This window comes from Lissotriton helveticus, chromosome 4_1, assembly GCF_964261635.1.
Source record: "Lissotriton helveticus chromosome 4_1, aLisHel1.1, whole genome shotgun sequence".
Classification (NCBI taxonomy): Eukaryota; Metazoa; Chordata; class Amphibia; order Caudata; family Salamandridae; genus Lissotriton; species Lissotriton helveticus.
In genome coordinates this window covers 327486604-327507580 of record NC_136063.1, presented here as the reverse complement: position 1 = coordinate 327507580, position 20977 = coordinate 327486604, and the positions used below count along the sequence as shown (strand labels likewise).

At 42.7% G+C, this 20977-nt stretch overlaps 1 protein-coding gene and 1 long non-coding RNA gene across 2 annotated transcripts in view; one reads left to right on the top strand and one right to left on the bottom strand.

The window, feature by feature from the left end:
* Positions 1 to 18801, top strand: part of UTP23 (UTP23 small subunit processome component) — an 88267-nt gene extending 69466 nt beyond the window's left edge. Inside the window, exon 3 of the mRNA XM_078686861.1 lies at positions 17006 to 18801. Within this exon, the coding sequence (XP_078542987.1) occupies positions 17006 to 17401 (396 nt within the window). The 3' untranslated portion in view covers positions 17402 to 18801. The remainder of the gene's footprint in view (positions 1 to 17005) is intronic.
* Positions 527 to 2409, bottom strand: LOC144827146 (uncharacterized). Its single transcript, XR_013610042.1, has 4 exons — positions 2315 to 2409; positions 1632 to 1729; positions 1472 to 1542; positions 527 to 874 (listed from the first exon to the last, which is right to left on the bottom strand). It is a non-coding gene; the product is annotated as an uncharacterized LOC144827146 (long non-coding RNA).
* Positions 18802 to 20977: the final 2176 nt, after the last annotated feature.

Here is a 20977-nt window from a genome sequence, read left to right as displayed (position 1 = left end):
TCCCCATACAAAGGGCGACTCAGCACTCCAAATGCCTAGGGGTGCACATTGCTCTCACTCTAGAACAGATATGGGACCTTAACATCTCCTCTTCATTAAATTGGGTACAGAAGGACCTGGAACATTTGGAGAAGCTCCCGCTAAATATAGCTGGCAGGGGAGCATTATTTAAGATGATGGCACTGCCTCTGCTCCTCTATATGCTACAGAACTACCAACACTACATCTTCCTTACCTTGTTTTGCACCTTGTAGCCATACACTGTGAAATTGCTTTGTCAGGAGGCCAACCTCGCATCTCTTACTGCAAATATGTTCTGAACCTATATAATGGGGGTTTGGGGATTACAGATATACAGTTTTATTACTGGACTAGCCACCTGGTTGCTTAAGTCTGAGAAAAATTCCCTTTGGAATATTCTTATTTTCATACAATGTGTTCAATCATACCTCAATGTTCCACAATACTCAAAGACATACATAGGGTCAATACCATCAACACCAGGAAGTCCACAGCTAGACAGGGATTATTTTCCATAAAGGAATGAATTTATTTAGTTTTTGTTAGACTTGTTCATATAAAATCATTAAAAATATTTATCTAAAAATAGTACAACAATATACACATTATAAAAACAATTTTTCTTTAAAAAAACCAAGTCGCAAAAATACCGAGAAAATAATAGAAACATCCCCAAAATTGAAACATCATTTAGTTATACCAAAGGATAATGTGCAAATACATTCAATAATTCATAGGTAGAGAATAACAATATATTTGGTAATTTGTGAGCAAAAGACGACGCGTTTCGGAGGATTAAGTTGATCCACCTCCTTCTTCAGGCTTGCCACACATCTATTTCAACACTGCACATCTATATAAATATAAATACAAAAAACATTTTATTTATTATTCAACAACAACAATGTGCATTATACATAGTTCGTTTGCATACGATTTGTGGAGGTTTTCAATAGATTTATGGACTTAGTTAGACTAACAAGCACTGTACTGAATTTTTAATTTACTGGTGTTGTTAATAAAGAGACCCAACTCACAAAATTCCAGATTCATTCTAAACACACATTCAATCCTTAGTTATTCTATTTCATATATTTGTTTTGTTCTTATAACCAAAGTTCGGTGTAAATTTCCAAACTTATGTAGGCTAAGCACTCTACTCACTGTTATTTAGTACTAATGAGTTATGTTATATTTGATAGTTATTTCTTATTTTATGGGCCAGGTGTGAAAGCAAGGGGTTAAACAACCTCCTTCGTCTATGTAGACACACAAGGTGTTGATAATACCCACCATAATCAGCACAGGTTGCCCAGAGTGATCCTCATATGATATCTTCCTGATGTTTAGAAAAGTATATGAAAATATATAGAATCCGAATAAGATATCTCAAAAGTTGTTAGGGGGTAATCAATTTACTGCTTTCCATTCTTCCTATTGACATACATACCAGGGCCGGAGGCCATAGGCGTTCTAGGAGTAGGGGATTTTTCAATTTCCACCAATGATAGCTCAATAATCCTAAAACACAAGGTATACACCTATAATTAATAAAGCGGTGTATATACATAATCTAAGAACTTATATAGCTAGTTCTACATTAGCATTACCTAAGAAATGTAAGGTGCCACGTCTTCCTTTATTTTTTCATGTACGTGGTTCTTTTCTTATATTTTATTTACATGCAACTCTATTTTGGCAATCCAACCTAAAAACAATAATATTCTTTTGTTTAGGGAGACTAATCACAAACGTTTTATATCAAGACACTTTAACCAATTATAAAGAGACTCCAGCTGATAAGAGTACGCGTTTGGTCTATGTTCCTATCTTCGTCATTTTTAAATCGATCCATGGTAAACCGGATCTTGTATCAATTTGGGTAACCGTAATGACACCAATAAATATTACCAATATGCTGGTTAATGTACCGATTTCTCCTATATATTACCTCTGTTTGTCGCTGGATTATAGCACATAATCTCATAATCACGCACATATTCATATGGAGCTTGTTATTACATGTATTAATTTTCTTTTAAAAAAAACACGTACTCATGTTGATTAATGTATGCCGAATTCTAATCTTCAATTATAAATGACTGGCATACATCAAATTACTACGGCAATAGCTCAACATCCTCCGACCGTTATCAAGCTCCATGACCTCCTCGACTATTGTGGTTTACAGGGCAATTCCCTTACTGCTAATAGTTTACACTTATCCCCAGTTAGATTAAACAGCCCACCTCGTAACGGGCTTATATTCTACATTGCGCTACATTAAACTTACCGGGATTAATAAAATCTCCGAATCCTCTGCCAAACAACGTTCACGGGCACGCGTATCCCTAGGTCCTTAAATACAACTGTTAATTGCCCGCAAACCACACCCATTGCTACCGGGTTGTGTTTGAAACCGACGAGGGACACAGCTATGTTTATGCAGAAGTACTGCCGCCATATTGGAAGGATGTTATTATCCAGTATATTCCTATTAGGCAATTTACAAGAACCAATTTTACCACGAAAATAAACTTATGAATGAAATATTTATTGTTTTCTTTTTTCTTTTAAATCAGACTAACGAGTTATTGGCAATGGAAGTTAGGCAACATCGTTGTTAAACTGGCCTATATTATTGTTTGAGACTAGCCACCTGGTCGCCATAAGTAACTGGGTTTTCACGGGACGAGACAAACCCTCCATAACAGCGGAAATCTGTGCTTTTAAACACCATGGCATATTAAACCTTCTCTACAGCCCCAGTACACCGATAACCCCTCCACCTGCAACGCAAACATCTCTTGCATGTTGGCGTTGGGCACTACGATGGATCAGGTGGCATGGTGTCCCGAAAGCAGAAAAGATGCTGTGGGTTGAGAACTGGATTAACCCCACGGTTGCACTCCAGAGCTTCTGTATGTGGTACAACATTGAAATATTCAAACTGGGGGATGTCTGGGTGGGCAACTCAATGTGCACATTCCAGCACCTATCTGACACTTACTCAATACATAATCCTATTGATATTTTCAACTTGAGGCTCCCCTGGACTCCCAGAATACACTTCCACAATACAATCCCCTTACGGCACATGTTAAAGAGTCACAAATGGGTAAAAAAAAAAGGAATCTCATTATATCGTACCTTGGTAACTAATGTCCCCGACCAGATAGTGGCACCACGTAGCAGATGGGAACAAGATGTGGGTGCCTTAGAGGAGGAAGACTGGGTAGAGGCCAGGATGGCTCCCAGAGTACTGGCAATACCTGATCAGCTGTGGCTAATTCAGCTCAAATACTTGCATCTACTATAGCCCTACACAGCTACATAGGATGAAGGGAAACACAGACCCCCGATTTCAACAAGCCCCAGGCACCTTTTGTCACACGATATGGGAATGATCCAACATACAAAAGTACTGGCAGACGCTTGCACCACACTATCACAATTTGCGTGTAGAACAATAACACCCAGACCGAAGCTGATAGGGCTCATGGACGAATGTGGAGGGAGCTGGTATAAGAGATCATTAGTTGCCATGGGATTCCTCCCAGGCAAAAGGGACATAGCTAGACAACGACCAGTGGTGAACATGTGGGAAGGAGTATTGTTATTTGGCGGCAAAACCCCAATATAAATCCTGTTGCTTCCCACAGAATTACGAGAAGATCTGGGGTGAATGGATGGCTTACACAGATAGCCTTCTTGATCGATAATACACTATTCATGATTTTGGGCACCGGCTACTTGCCAGAAGGAGTGAATTTGATGTACGAGCAGCATTGTTTGTCTTCTTGACATTGTGGTATACGTTTTTTTTTTTTTTTAAAACCTTTTAAAGGTTTTGGGAGAAAGAGAAAAGCCAAAGGACTTTTGTTGCAGTACTGTAAAGTTGTGGGGCAACTCGCAAAACGCCCATGATAACTAGCAGATTTAATACCCCTAGAGAAAATTTTGTAGAATCCTTATTTGGCTGTACGGTAGAATGTCACTAGCCCAACAACAGATCCAGATCAGTGCAGTAACGTGTGCTTTGGAACTTAACAGTTTAAAAGCCACTTACCAAGCCCAAGACTGCTTCAGAAACTGGCATCCCTACAGCAGCTCTATTATGATTATGCAGGCTACAGCTTCACCTTTCTCAATGACTATACCTTCCCCCTTACGGAAACCCAAAGTTTCCCAACGTTTTCACTTGTTTTTAAAGTTTCTTGCTAAGATGGTGAAACCAAGCCTAAAAGCAAGGAATACTAGAGACTGATGACTCATTTTACAACGGCATGCTACTATGGGGTCAGGGCTTCCTGGCGAAAATTCCCTCTACAGCTCTTTGTATACAGGACTGCACTGCAGCAAACCGGTAATGCAGTGACAAAGGACTTTCCATGGTATGCACACAAAACTGTCTCTTCTATAGACTGCACAATTCTGAGAGCAAAAAATGGGAATAATCCTGCATTTACAACTACATCTGTGTTAACGTGTGGTATGACCCTCATACATAACATCTGCAAGCAACAGAGTACATCAGTAACCTACAGAAGCACTTCTGACACACCGTTTACTACTGTAAAATTAGACAAGTCACTGGCTCTCAAGCAGTGCACACTTAAGATAGCCACTTGTACAGTTCCGACTAGGTTTGTTTCTTGTGTCATGTATAGAATATTGAAGGAAAACTTGAACATACAAGTTCCCGTAAACAGCGTCCTCATTCAAAGATCTTTGCTACAACACCCATCAAGATTGGACCTCGTACACCTCTTATCTCCCTTCGCTGCTTCGCATACCACCTACGCCTCCCCTTCCATTATGGCAAATACTACACACACGTAAACAGCCCTCCAACTCTCCTGCTCCTCCCATTGTCTGCAGATGAAAGTATAACCCTACTCCCAATATATCCCTCTTCTTACTGTCAACGCAAATCAAAGATGCAGTGTCTTGCCTTGTACTATAGAGCTTGTCTTGTTTTCTTGCAGAATACCCCCTTTATATCTTGCCATTTTGAGAGACTACCAAATGAACTACTTGAAATGGAATCTTGTGCACCAGTGTTTATGCTTTGCAGATATTTAGCAAACCCCTTTTTCAAGGTTTACTCCCATGTGAAGGAATTATTGACTTTCTCTTTTTTATGTTATGCGATCACTGTAGTACTCCTGGTACTCCTAATATATTCATGCTTCTCGCCACAACCCTCTGTAACTTCATCCTGGTTTTTGTTTCACTAGTAAGTTCACGTTGATGGTAGAGGATTAGGTTTGCTGTTTGCAGGGTTCCTCTGAAGTAATAAAGCCTAATACCTCCCTATAGCTGACCCCCTTTTGACCGTTTATCCTAGCTTCAGGCTCATACACATGGTCAGTTGTAAGCTCTTTACAGCATTTGCAGTTCCCTAATAATTTGGATATCTGATCTTGTACACTGAGGTTCTGTGGTCTTTGGCTATACAGTAGCTGGTTGGTACTTAAATGTGGTAATATAGCAATGGTACACTTGGAATAAAGTCTCGCTACACAGTGAGTGTTTTTGACTTCACTCTTCCATGCTGTGTGCTGGACTTTGATGGTTGCAGCTCTGCAGCCTGGTACTGTTCCATATTAGTGCTGCTTGTTTGGACTCCTGGGTATTGTCAGCCTAGTTTTGACAAGGGCAATATGTACCAACTGTGGCCCCATAAGGCAGCCTGGAACAGTGAACATTATAGTGAGAGCTTTTCTAGCTCCTAGCCATGAAGCACTTCCGTCAGTGACGTTTGAATTCTGGTTGTGGACCAAGGATGCCTTGTTGATTGGCTGCTCAGTGGGCTGTTCCACTTTGGGTTATGGAATTGACCGTGGTGCCTGGGGTTGTAGTTTAGGATGTCTTTTTTTGAAAGGAGGGACTATTTGCATCCTTGTTTTCTAAAGTGTGACTGTTACCTAGGTGCACTCAGTGATTGATTTGATCTTACTCTGTCAGAGTTGAAACCTCTCTACCCATTCACAATGCAACCAATAAATCTAATGTTAAGAGATCATTAGATGTAAAGACATCATTATTCCTCATGTCTGTACGCCTGTCATTTCTTGAATTGTTGAACCTAGCATTATTATGAGTGGCATATAGGCCAGTGTGTGAGCAGTCCTGCATTGGTTCTTAAAGCACAGGTGCAGACCAACTTTTTGTGGTAGCTGGGGCTAAACCAATAGAGGAAGAGGTGAAAGGAGTTGTGGTGCCCATATTTCAGTAGGACACCAAAACAAACACATTTTCAGCACAAGAGGAGATTTGAGGGGCCTGCACTTTGTGAATTCAAAAAGAAAAGGCTAAACAGTCCACCCACAACTACATTCCCATGTTTTCTACATCATCTTTAACAACATCCTAATATCCTCTGCAGCTGTATTTGCATTCTATTGATATATATGATCCATTTTGATAACCGAAGAGTCCTTCTCCTCTTGGTGTTTTACGTTCCATATATCTCTGGAATAGTGGAGGGGTAAGATTGTCTCTATTGACACTCCCAATCAACACCCAAATATATACCTTTGTTATGAAGGGGAGTGAGACATTTGATGTGATGATAGTGGCCCATAATGTTGTCAGTGGTATGGAATTTCATAAAATATCTGGTTGGCCAAGGGACGTGAAGCTTCAGAAATCAATTGTTCTGTAACAGAGACAAATTATGGCAGTGTTCTCTTTATATCTGTGCTCTGATAATAGCTTCACTGAATACACCGGGGTTCATATTATTGCAAGGTTTCGGTTCTAGCAAGGCTCTGATTTTGTCACCTCCCAGAGCTGCAAAACTGAAGGTGTGACTTTGAAAAGACAAGATGACTCCCATTGCCATCAGCCTGGAAGAACTCCAGTGTTTTTTGCCTTCCTACAGCCATACCCTGTGGCATCCAAACGTTTGGGACAGAATAAAGAGGCCATCGCTTCTCGTGACAGCCTTACACAGAGAACAATCTAGTGGCTGCCTCTGTGTTTGAAAATTCGTCTTTGTTTAATGAAGATTTAAATTGCATCAACGCACTTTGTAAGACTAAAGGAGAACTTTGAATCTATTTTAAAATTCGAGCCACGGGGTAAAGGAGGCAGAAACTGATGCAGAAGTAACTAAGAGCTGGTTTGAAGAATCCATAACAATGAATGGAGTGGAACAGAGGTAAAGACCTTAGGATATCATGTTATAATTGAAGGCCTGAGCCACTAAAATTAAACCTGTGTGGGTTGAACAGTGTGGTTCACCCCTTCATCCCTGACCTATTTAATCGATTTCCATGAGCAGGCTTAATGGAAGTAAGTCTTCTTTCAGCCGTTGACAACCTACCAACCAACAGCAAGAAGGCTCAACTGGATTCCTTTGATATAATTGATGCTCTGGAAAGTAAAAAACACAACACCTATAAAAATTCCACCCAGTGTATTAAAATAGAGAAAAGTTTATTAAGCAAAATAACACCAAAAGAACACACCTCCGATAAGGGGAACAAGAGATATGCATTTTCAAAGATCTGAGGGAAAATAGCACCAAAAAGAACAAAGTGTCAATAGTGGTCAATGGCTGCAGTAAACCGGGTCCTTGAAGCCGACCGAGATGGAGTGTGGTCGGATATACCAATTGGATTGGCCCTGCCAGGAAGTAGGGAAATTCGAAAAAGTATCCAAGTCCAAATCTAGCCGGGGTCTTTGTTGTTTTTCTGAGGAAAACCTCTTTTCCACATGAGGCAAACCTAAACTTTAGTCAAATGCTGTGAATCTGCCTGTCTGTCCCCTTCAAGATCTGAGGCAAAGGTTTTGCAAAATTTCCCAAGCTTCTTTTGGTGCCCAAACAACCACAGGTGTACACTTCTGTGGTCTTCATGGAGAGCACGTTGAGACTATCAGGATGTCAGGCAGAGGGCAAGAGCAAAGTCCAGTGCTAGTTCAGTTGTCACTGGTCAGCCAGTTGTCACTGGTCAGCTGGGATTCTTCACAGAAATGTCCTTCAGCTTTGTTATGTTCTTGGAGCCTCTGAGGGGGAATCTGACTTAAGATCCTTGGAGAGCTTTCTGGCCTTGGAGTTTAGGTGGTTAGGGGTCACACTACTTCAGGTCCTTCTTACAAGTCACAGATGCCCAGTGCAGTTGGTTTCATTCACATGGTATCCTTTTGCAAGTCCAGCCTCGTGCTGAGGAAGGCTGGGTGAGGGTTCAGTTTTGTAGGCTGGGTGAGGGTTCAGTTTTGTAGGGATCACTGGCCTTTGAGTAGGTGGGGAGTGGCGCTGCCGGATACACCCTAAGACCCTCCTATTTCCTCTGTGACCAATTGAGTAAAGGTTCCCAGGCCCTGACCTAGCTACTTTTAAAGTAGTCCGGTTTGCTTAGCTACAAAATCGCCCAAAATGGCTTATGGCGGGGCATTTTCAAGATGGCGAGAGTCTTTCGCCACAATACACTTGTTTATTTCGGGCTCAGGGTGTGTGTGGGAGAACCAAAATGAAATCACCAGTGTCATTCCACATGTAACACTAACATCTAGTATGCAGCAGCCACCGTGCCCATAACAAACCCAGAAGCCTGGTAGGACTAAAGCAGGGTCCTTCAGCTATGAGGCAGGGGATACACTAAAGTGATCTTGGAATCCTGTTCTCTCCCATTCAAGTGTGCCCAAAGTGTTAAATTTGGCGCAGTTGATGCGTCAAGCAGGATGTGACACTGTTGTCACAGGATGACCACTTCCCCTTCACTGGATATTCTGTGGCATTCTGAGAAGTCCTCTCTGCCCATTTAAGTGAGCCTAATCTTTGCTCCTGGGAGGGTTTTCACAGCTGTTTCACGTCTTTTCCCAGGCTGAGCATAGGCTGTGAGGAGCTGTAGAGTTAATAGAGATTAGCCTCTAGGCACATCCAGCAGGGAATAGATAACTTTCTAAAAGTTACTTTTCCTTAATATTTATTACAAATTCAACTTCACCATTTTTTTATTAATTATTAAAAGCCCAATTAAATGGTGGTTTAATTATTTATCAAGCTGGTCCTGTTCTTAAGATTTAGTATTTTAATATGTACTCTGTTTTTGTACATAGAACAGCTTGGTGTGTCGCAGTAAAAATAGTTTTTTACACCTTGTCACTGTGGGGAGTTGGTAACCTAAAGGTTCTACCTGTCCCATTTTGAAGTACCATGCACTCTACTTTGTGGGCTACAAGACCCACATAGGGATTGTTAGAAATGTCGCTCTCTCGTTGGCAATGGTTTGCACCTTTTGTTCAAGTAGGGACCCTTGCTTCTAGTCAGGGAGTTACAACCTTAGACAACCCTTGTTCACCCCCTTGGTAGATTGACACGAGCAGACAGGCTTATCTCAGAGACATTTTGTAAAGCATTTATGCACACCTACAGTAATACAGTGAAAACACTACAAATGGACACCACACCAGTTTAGAAAAATAAGTAATCTTTATCTAAACCAAACAAGACCAAAACAACAAAAATCCAACATGGTTATCAAGATATGACTTTTAAAAGGTAAAAACAGTTCTGTCCATAGAAAACTATAGATGCAACACTTTCAACACAAAGTACATTGGATGCGTCGAAATCATAAGCAAAAACAGCTGCAGGGAAGGTAAGGTGATGCATCTATTTTCTTTTTACGCACAGGGAAAGTGATGCGTCGGTTCCTTGCTCCATGGGAGGTGATGCGTCGATTCCTTACTGCCACGCAGGGGAGGTGATGCGTCAGTTCGTCACTGAAAAGGAGGTGCTGCTTTGGTTTCTTACTGTGCGGGAAGGTGATGTGTCGGTTTCTTACTGCGGCCCCGGTGTTGCTGTAGACCTGGCGCCCTAGTGCGATGCATGGGGATTCGGGAGGCATCTGCTTTTGATGCAGCAATAGCGTTACATCGATCTCTCCATCCGTGGTCCCCCAATGCATTGGTTCTTGCAGTCGCACAGCAGGGCCTGCGTCCCAGTCAGTGCAGTGATTTCGGAGATCGTGCACGAGACTCAGCGTTCGGCGATTTCTCCTGCCACTGGTAGATGCTGTGCCGGTTTCTTCAGCGGCACAGCAGCGATGCGTTGAAATTCTTCTCGCAGGGGGGTGCTGCATTGGAAACGAGTGTAGGTGCATCACGCTTCTTTAGTTGCTTCTCTTTCCTTAGCTCACACCAATAGGAACAACCTCCAGAAGCCCATCACAGGAACAGGCACCTCTTGACAGGTCAGAACTCCCTGCAAGGGAGTTCAGGGGAGCTGGTGGTGAAGTCTTTGTGCCCCTGAGACTTCAGAACAGGAGGCAAGCTCTACTTCAAGTCCTTGGAGATCGTCTTTAAGCAGGATATACTGCACACAGCAAAGTCTGTGTCCTCTCCATTGAAACAGCCACAGCACATAGCAAAGGGGCAGTACTTCTCCTCCAGCTTTCCCAGCTCTTCTCCTTGTCAGAGGTTTCTCTTGGGTCCAGAAGTATTCTAAAGTTGTGGGTTCTGGGCCCCAATATTTATACTCCGTTTCTCTTTGCTCTCTTGTGGCAAAGAGGCTCTGAGCTCACTCAAAACCAGTTCTGTCCTCCCTAGTTCAGCTTACAGGTCGGAGGTGGAGACATCATTGTGCAAGGCAGACCAGGCCCATTCAGGTGCAAGGAAATCTCATTGCACTTCTCTAAATGCAGCCCAGGTCCATTCAGCCCAGCTCGGACTCATCCAGGAAAGGCAGGACACACCTCACCTCAGAGGCTGTCTATAGTGAATGCACACCCCAAGCCCCTGTCATTCCAAAGCCAGGCAGTCAATCCACAAACCAGCAGAGGCACACAGGATGGCTAAGCAAGAAAATACCTACTTTCTAAAAGGTGGCATTTTCAAAGACACAACATTTAGATCATCTTTACTAAAAAATGCATTTTTATATTCTGAGTTCAGGCATACTAAACTCCATCTTTCTATCCTGTCTCAATGGGAAGTTATACATATAAAATGTTATAAATAAACTCCCATTCTACTCTATGGGACAGATAGTCTTTCAATAGTGAAAAACAAAATACACTGCATTTCACTATCGGGACATGTCACACACACATTAGTAGATGTCCTACCTTTCACATATGCTGCACCCTGCCCACAGGTGTACCTTGTGCCTACCTTAGGGGTGTCTTACATGTAAGATAAGGGAAGGTTAGGGCCTGGCAAGTGGGTGCACTTGCCAGGTTGACATGGCAGTAGAAACTGCGCGCAGACACTGCAGTGGCAGGTCGGAGACCCCTTTTAAAAGGCTGCTTTTGTGGGTGGCTCAGTCAGTGCTGCAGGCCCACCAGCAGCATTTGACTTACAGGCCCTGGGCACACACAGTGCACGGTACTAGAGACTTAGTAGTAGGTCAAACAAGCCAATCATGGAAACATTAATCCATAATAACAAATTACACAGAGAGCATACACACATTAGCACTGATTAGCTGTGGTAAAGTGCCCAGAGTCCTAAAACCCCAAATAACAGGGTCCAAAATAGGACGCCAAAAAGCAATAAATCCGGGGATAAACCCGCTGAAAAAGCCAAGTCTAACAGGAATACCTTACTTATATTTGAAAAGGTAGCTTTTTACCTGTCAAAAAGGGTTCTTTTTAGCAAGTCTTGACCTCGACAGAACTGAATAAGCAGCTCTGCGGCTCAAACACTCTTATTATATAGGGGGAGACAAAATAGGACTCCTCCTAGCGAGTAAACTTAGAGCCCAGCGTTTCAAAATTTCGACCCTTCAAAATAGTAAGGGAGAAAAGGTGGAACAAGACGATCCGATAGCTGAAACCTTCCTGGACTTCCCCCGTCTCAAACCTCTAAAATCACCAGGGCCAGATGGCTTCTCGGCAGTGTTTTATAAAAGTTTTGTCCTCTCATAGCCCCGATTTTTAGCTCGCCTTTTTAACTCCTTCCAGGGCCATGGATCTATTCCCCCAGATATGCTAGCTGCTGATATCGTCGTCCTTCCCAAGCCTGGGAAGGATGCAACTCAATGTGGTGCTTACCGGCCGATTTCCCTACTCAAGCTGGACATGAAGTTGATTACAGGGGTTCTAGCGGCCAGACTAGGCCCAAGCATGCCTGGTATCATTGAACCAGACCAGTCCGGCTTTATACCAAATCGACAGAGCAGCGACAACACCAAACGCATCATGCATCTAATCGACAAAGCCCACGCACCAAGATGAACGCCCTACTGCTGTCGATCGATGCCGAAAAGGCATTTGACCGAGTCGACTGGGGCTTCTTGGACAAAACACTGACGCATTTTGGCGTCCTAGAATGGTTCAGAGCCTGGGTGGCAAGTTGCTACGACAAGCCCAGAGCTACGATGCGTGTCAATGGGACAATCTCGCAGCCCTTCGACATCCAACGAGGCAGGAATGCCCGTTCTTTCCCCTCCTTATGCGCTTTACGTAGAGCCCTTAGCACAAAGGATAAGGGACAACCCCAACATCCTTGATATTCCCTTCTGAGGAGAAAGGCACACAATCAGCCTGTATGCGGACGATATATTGGTGACCTTGGAAGTACCCGAGTGTTCGGTGCCAGCTTTCCTTCAGAAATTGACCTCCTTTGGGAGAGTCTGCGGTTTTATAAATGAACATGGGGAAATCGATGATCCTGCCGCTAGGCCTAAATGAGAACCCACATAGGGGAGAACAAAGGGAATATGGAGAACTCCAATCCCAAGCTTCGATCCCATACCTGGGGATAGTCCTGGCCCCCTCTATTGAGCAAACCGTCACCAACAACTATGCTACACTCCTCTCACAGATCCGGAGAGATCTTTGTCAGTGGCAGTAGTACCCTTTGTCGCTCCTTAGCCGCATTGCTGCAGTCAAAATGTCCATACTGCCGAAAATGTTATACATCTTCCAGACCATCCCGACATGGCCCCTGGCGAGGACCATTCACAAACTGCAAGCGGCGGTGCAACAATTCATCTGGGCTGGGGCGCGGCCTCGGATGCGTGGAGATTTATCTCATCGACCCCCCTGACGGGGGGGCTGGGTGTTCCAAATTTCCCGGAATACTTTCAGGCGACGCAACTTAGATACTTGGTAGAATGGAGCAGACCTGAGTCCGAAAAGAGATGGCTGTTTCAAGATCAGGCAATGGCGAAGTTATCCCTATTGAAGGTACCCTTTTTAAAGCATTCAGATAGGCCCTCGAACCTTGAGGGCTCCCCCCTTACACGCACAGTGATGCGAGTCTGGGACACGGTATCGGTTAAACTCTGATTCACATCCTTCTTCTCACGAATAAACACCCCTGTTTGACAATCCAGAATTTCCACCAGGGGTAGAAGAGCGAGCGTTCTCGCAGTTTCGGACTTCAGACTGCAAGTCGACAGGGCATCTATTTGATTTAGAGGGGTTCCTCAAGTTCCCAGAAGCCTATGATATCAAAGAACCGAAACGATTCCAATACTTCCAAATCCGCCATTGGCTCCTACACCCCGATGTGTGCCCGATGGTCAGCAGAAAACTGTCGACGGATGAGAAATGGCTTACAACCAAATACTCGGATAAAAAGATGATCTCTGTACTTTATAATATGCTTCGTCGACCAGCCAAATTCTAAATACTTTAGGGATCGGACCTCCTACACTAGACAAGAGGGCTCAAAGTATTCAGGGTGTAAAACTGGCAAGAACATTCAGCAAATAAATGGAGGTGAACGCACAAAAAAGGGCATTAAGACACTACTCACAATTTTAGCAAGTCTTTTTTTTACATTCTACCCTCATACTTTTACAGTGTTTCTAGTCACACAGTCGATCTTTAAAGGACCCTTGAAATTATAAACACTTTCTTCACTAAGTGGAATCTTTCATGCAGAGCCAGTCGTCCTTCTTTAATTAATTTTTTATGACATTCCTCCTTCGAGCATATTCGATTTTAGATTTCCTTTTGACTTCACTCTCGTTCTTGCATACCCCCATCATCCAGTCCCCTATGATTTTTTATTTTAGTCAACCCACTTCCTCCTCCAAGTAGGACACCTCTCATACAACTCTTGCCTTTCTCCCCAGAGTTTAAAAGGAGAAACTTCCATTTGAAGAATGTGTAATAGTGTAGTGGACCTAAAATATACTCTGAACTGCTTGCTCTATCTTCATGCCACATAATTTTGCCCACTGGATATACTCAACCAATACCCATTTTATATTTCCATGGCTCCATTGGTTTGTAAATCATGTTGAATGTATTTGGATAGTGCACTGTCACTCATGAGGGTGTCTTGGCTCTTTGCAGGTGTGAGAGGCGTGTCCGGGGAGGGGGACTTTCTTAAAAAAGCCAAGTCTTCAGCTTCTTGGGGAAGTCAAGGAGTAAGGAAGAGGGTCTTCTGTGGGGTGGGAGGTCAATCTCTGTTTTAGGAGCGATAAATGAGAATGTTTTACCCCCGGATCTACTTCTGTGGATGCGTGGGATGCATGCTAGTAAGAGCCCAGCTGATAGGATGGGCCTGAATTGTGTAGTGCTTCCTATTTGTGGGTGAGAAGCTTGAATTGGGTGTGCTTGTGTATCAGGAGCCAGTGACATTCCCTTATGCGTGATGTGACCTGTGTGGAAGGTTGACGACGAGTCTGGCAACTGTGTTCTGAATGGTCTGTAGTTTCTTCGTGAGTTGCTTGGTTGTTCCTGCGTAGAGGAAGTTCCCATAGCCCAGCATGCTCGTTATGAGGGCTCGGGTGACGTTTTTTCTGGTGCTGTTTGGTAGTCACTTGTATATATTTCTCAGTGTCCTCATGGTGTGGAAACAGGATGTGGTGACTGCATTTACCTCTGAGGACATGTCCAGTTGATTTTCAGTGATGATCCTAAGGTTTCTTGCTTGTGTAGTTGGAGTTGGTCCAAGGTCTGTAGGCCACCAGTTGGCGTCCGATGACAAGACAACATTTCTGAAGATCACCACTTCTTTCTTGCTAGTGTTTAGCTTGAAACAGTTGTACTTTTGGCCACTTTTATTTTTGGATGATATAGCACTGTGCACTGATTTATTATATCAAACTCCCAAAGAAAGTTTTGCAACTCACTGGTCATAAACTGGACATCATTGTCTGATACAGCCTCATCCAGGAACCCTTCGTACACCAGATCAGCTTCCAAGAAAATTACCAATATAGCAGTATTAAGCTTAGTAACCGATCTCGTCAATTTCCTCCTGCTATTATAATTGACCAGGATGATTCTCTGGTATTATGTTAAAAAACTGCTAGTTACTTGTTTTAAAATCTGTTGGTTAGTATCACAGCTTTCACTATTCATGCACTCCGTACATATCCTCCTCAATATTTACTTCCATGGACAGCCACAAAAATACTATGTTTGTGAGCCACTATCCAAGACATTTTATGTGCACTCTTTCTACAGTTTGTTTTCAGCTTCTCAGCAGTATTGCTAGTGATATGTTCCACTGAAAAAATCCGCTGATCAATTGGGGAAGGATCACTTGCCCTGCATAACCAAGGTATGCAGGAGGAACGTAGGGTGTCCCGTGTAAAAGACCCTCATGCACGTGATGGGAATGTTGGTAACAGCGGTATATGTTGGTTCTCCGCTCTTCATTCACGTGTGTGCATAATCATCGAGTCATTATGGTTATGCAGCCTCCACCAGGAGGTTCTTACCCATGGTTAAAACAATAGTGATCTGGTGACGTGGATGGTGCTGTGAATAAAATACCCGGACAGCCAGATGATTCAATTTATTAGGTCTGGATTCGGGTAACTAGAAAAAACTTATAAAAGTGCGTTTAATGGACTGATTATGAGTTTTAGCGCACTTAAAGTTAGTGGTTAAAAATGGCCGACATGTTTCAGCCCAACACGCCTGGTTAGGACTTATGGGCTTTCTTCAGGACCACGAGTGAATTAGTGAATCAAGTGACAACTTACAGTGTGTATTTTCTGTGAGAGAGAGGGAAATTATCAACCTGTTTCGTAGGAAAAAAGGTCACAGTGTACCTGTAATTGGAAAAATAAAAGACAAAATTGTACATACATGGGATTGGGGTCAGGGGAGACACACACAGTAGCACTCTGCTACATTCATTCTAAAATCATGGTGGATTTTGTGACAACTAGAAAATGGCAATACTTTATAGATCCCACAGTCCTTGGCAGTGTCAACTCTCTCTTTCTCCATCCCAAGAAAATCCATGCATGAGGTGGCTTATTTCATAATGTGATCACACATGGGGCAGTCCATATACATGACCGTTTCAGAGAACATGCACTTAAGTTGATAGACAATGCATGCTGATACAGTTGCTATTGGGCGGCAGGCATGCTTATCGGGTGAAATTGTTATAAACAATGTGAGCATCTTCATGTGTCTTCTCCAATCACCATAATTAAGGATTGATATTGGTATGCAGTTTAGAACCCCTTAGCATTAAGTATTGCCCTTGACATTAGATTTACCGCTAATCTCTGAACACAGACTTGTTTAGATTAAGATAATAAGTGGATTAACCAACTATCTGTTGTCCAGTGGCAGATTTATGTAATTTGCACCCTTGACGTCAGTCGTGCATTAGGGTTTCTCCTGGATAGGGTCAAATATTTTTGGGTTTACGGGTAAGTCTATTTTCCCCAAAGCAATGGGCAGCCAAAGGCAAGTTGAATCTGTGTAGTCAATCTCTAGGTAGGGTCCATAACACATAATAATTGTTTGAAGAAGTCCATCTTCATGGTTCACCCCTTAGATCATTCTCTTGGTTGTATAAATCGCACTCATCTGAAAACATCCAATTTACCGCAACTATGCACTATCTCAGCCAGATTCATTTTGTGCCAAACTTCAGTTTGCCAAGACATGCAGCTTTAATGTAGTTATTTATTATTTTTTGTTCTTACTGTAGTCTCTTCTTTAGGAAAATAGTTGGAGCAACTTCTTTGTGTGGTTAGACTTTGAGAAGCCGAAACTGTAAAGACCAGAAAGAACATTTTGATTTTATTCTTTTGTCTAAACAGGATCAAGAGTTGGCCGAAAAAGTAAAGAAAAAGCCTGGGGTTCCCCTCCTCTTCATCATTCAGAACACTATGGTGTTGGACAAACCCTCTCCAAAGTCTCTTGCGTTTGTCCAGTCAATGCAGGTAACCCAGCTTGTCCCAGTACATCAGCATAAAAGCATTGAGATGCTCAAAGAACAAGAGGGGATTGTAAAAGACTCGGTCCGCAGAGGCCATAAACGGAAGAGGATGAGTGGCCCTAATCCTCTTAGCTGCATGAAGAAAAAGAAAAAAGGACCCACCCCACCAAAACCCGCTGCAACATCACCTGCTGGAAAGAAGCGGAAACGGAAACGTTCGAAATCTACAGGAAATCCTGTGCCTGCACAATTACCTAACACCACTGTGAAAGTGTAAACTGTTAAGAAAAATAATTACATTTGCTTATTGGAATAAAAAACTTTTTTTTTTTATCCGCAAACAGTATTCCTGTTCATGGTACAGTAAAGTAGACTGGAACAGAAACAGTGAAAATGGAAAACAAAAATGTCATTGGTGCCCATGTATTTAAAAAAAAAAAAAATTTGATGTTCTTGCCAAAATTGTCAGCATTGTTCCTACAGTTAAAAAAATCAGTTATGCAGGTGCTGCTATTTCCTTTTAGAGCGCGAAAAAGATGTTGTATGGAAGTATTTGGTGCAAGCATCTTTCTCTTGGAACCATTCAACTTAATTGTTTTTAGCTCATCTGCCAAATTGCAAAAGGGGATTAAATATGTAATCCGTTCCTGGCCCTGCCCTGCGGGACCAGTCCAGCTGGATCTGCGAGGACCGCTGTAATCCACCCCTGCCCGTAATATATAGGAACAAGAGTAACCCCCCCCAAGTGTATTTTCGCCTGCTTGAAACTCATTGGTAAGGTGCAGCTGATTCCCTGGGTGCAAAGAGCTGGGGTCTGAGTGCACCGCTCTGCCAATTGGTAGTTTTATGGATGAATGTAAATTGTATGAGATTTAAAGACTTTAACAGTTTTTCTGATTTAGATGTTGTTACCCTGATGCTGGGCCCCATTTCTGACATTTGGGCATGGTTTCATTTAACCCTCTCTAATCTACGAATCCTGCGAAAATATGACAATATGACAACAATTACTTTTAAAAAACTACAGAGTGCTGTGCAACATTTTTCTTTAATAGTGTAAATGAAAGTTTTGTTCCCACCGTCTTCTGAGCTTCCTAAGATCAGTTATGAATAAATGTTTTTCATAATTATTTCAGCATTTTTGTAAATGATTGTCCAGTATTTCATTTTCTGCTGATCCTTCATGCTTGCATTTTCTGTGGAAAATATGTGAGAGCACCCATGTAGCTCTACACACGATAACATTCTGGTAAACGTTTCGTTAGACATTACCATCAAATTCATAACGTGGTGTGCACATGAATCGAGAAAACGAGAAATGGGTGTCAAGGTTTGTATGCGTTACTTTGTATTGAATGCTGCTGTATGAAAGTAATATTGTGCTACATCACCTAGATACAGTGATATATATAATTTGTTTTTGTGGGGGGAAAAATACCAAGTCCCAACTATTGAGGCGTGTCTTCCAGTGATTTAATCCTGTACCGACCAAGCCAAATTTGGCATTGAAAAATAAAGGGAGTAGAATGTGGATATGAAGGAAACCTGCATATTTTTATAGTACTTCGAAATCTGAGTTGAATAGTAACTTTTCTACCTCCGTGAATCTGCATTACCCGTAATGCATGGGATTGTGAGGGTGGTTTTGCAATAAATGTTTTGTTGATCAATTCTAAAGTTTTGTGCATCTCAATTCCTAGCGAACGTGTTAACTTTATGCATGGTACCACGCCTGACATGGTACAGAAGAGGAACGGCCTCATAATCGTGTCAAGGTAAGTGTTTATAGGTTCTCGGTAATCCTTCCAACCCCAGACATTTTGTAAAGAAGAAAGCCAGAGCAATCAAGTAAAGTCTGGCACGCATGGATCCGCATCTGTTTAACTTACCAAGAATAACCATAAAGTGTCAAATGGTAAAAAAAAAAAAAACAAGCTCACATGCTGAAATACTCTGCTGTGTGCTGGCAAAATTCTACCACCCCCTGTTCCCACATTTCTCATGCTAAAAATGGCAGCTCCCATAGAAGGAAACAGGCTGAATTGCATTGCTGCAATTATGGGTTATTCATCTGCCGGGTGCGTTGCATCTATGTAAAGAAGGGGGAAATGGTGAAAGAGCTTGCCGAGCATTATGTGTGAGGAAAGCATTCATAATCAACAGATTACTCACTTTCCTGAATCCTCCTGGTTCTGCACTTTAAAGAAATGTCTTTGGGTTGTAGGCTTCCTGCGTGCAACCACCAGGACCGAAAACTTCCAGCATCCCATTATTGTAAAATAAAAGCCTCCAAAAAGATCATTTGACCTAATCTAATTTGTCATTGGTGCCTTGATTTTCTTGCATTTACGGGCTATCCGGAACCGTGATCATAAGATATCCTCTGACTTACCATAGGCAAGAAAATAACAGTACCAATAAAGAATGTTGGTTCATAGGCATAGATCATATTCTGCCTCACCCGACAGGAGGTGATAGGGAGCTATGTTATGTTAATAAAACGTATAAAGCGTGCTACTACCCTAAGGTGTCCTGGCACTGAAAGAGCTGCCTACTTGGTTACTGGTAGAATGACCGATTCAGGAAAAAAAAAAACAGGTTTTCAGTGCCTTTCTAAAAGAAAGGAGCTCGGTTGCACTTCTGAGATGGAGGGGAAGGTCGTTCCATGCTTTAGCGGCTCAACATAAGAAACTCCTGCCCCCCCCAACTGTTTTTTTTATTTGCGGAATTTTTATTAGTTTTGCCTCAGCGGAGCGCAATGCTCTGCCGGAAACATACCATTGGAGGTGTTGTCTCATGTAAGCCGGGCCAGAACCCTTAAGGGCCTTAAAGACCTTACAAAGGGCCTTTAATTCCACACGTTGTTTCACCGGAAGCCAGTGGAGGTTTCGAAGTCCCTTCTTCACTGAAATAAACATCGGAGTGCCCAAAAGGAACCTGGCTGCTGCATTTTGCATGACCTGAAGTCTGCTTTGGTGTCTTTTTTGAATGTTAAGATAAAGGATGTTACAGTAATCGAGTTGAGACAAAAGGAGAGCAGTGACTACTGTCCTGAGGCTATCCTCCGGAAGAAGAAATTAAATTTTCCTCCTCATCTTGAGAAGATGGAAACAAGAAGAGACCACTCGGCTGATCTGATCCCCAAAGGAGAGTTTAGAGTCCACGATCATCCCCAAGTTCTTAACCTTGATGTTAGGGACTGGGGGCGGACCCATGATTTCAGGCCACCAGTCGGGTGACCAGAGGTTCGAGAGATTACCAAAGATGATCAACTCAGTTTTCCCTGAATTTAGCTTGAGGCAGTTTGCTGACAACCAGCTTGCTATGGCTTGCATGCATTCATGGCAGTCTCGACCTATCTCAGCCTCTTTGCCCTTCTGTACTGACAACACTATTTATGCGTCATCGGTGTAGAAGGTCAGCTGGAGCCCAAAAGATCGTATAAGGGCTGCCAGCAGGGATACGTATACAATAAATAATGTAGAGCTGAGTGCAGACCCCTGTGGAACCCCGCAGGGCAAGGAGAAATGCCTCGATCAATCATTGCCCAGATCCACTGTTTGGGTTCTATCAGTGAGAAAAGATTTTAAAAGGGAGAGGGCTTACCTTGAATCTCCCTTTCGACTAACCGGTCCAACAACACTTTGTGGTGGACCGTGTCGAAGCCCACCGCCAAATCGAACATAATCAGAATTGCGGCACCACCCTGATCAAGTGCCTCTCTGATTTCTGCAGTGGATTTAATCAAGGCCAGCTCTATCACGGAGAAAAAACGGAGTTGGCTGGATTTGTAAACTTCAGTGTGTAGAGATGGGTCATAACAGTGACGAGGAGATGCATTACTTCTTATAGA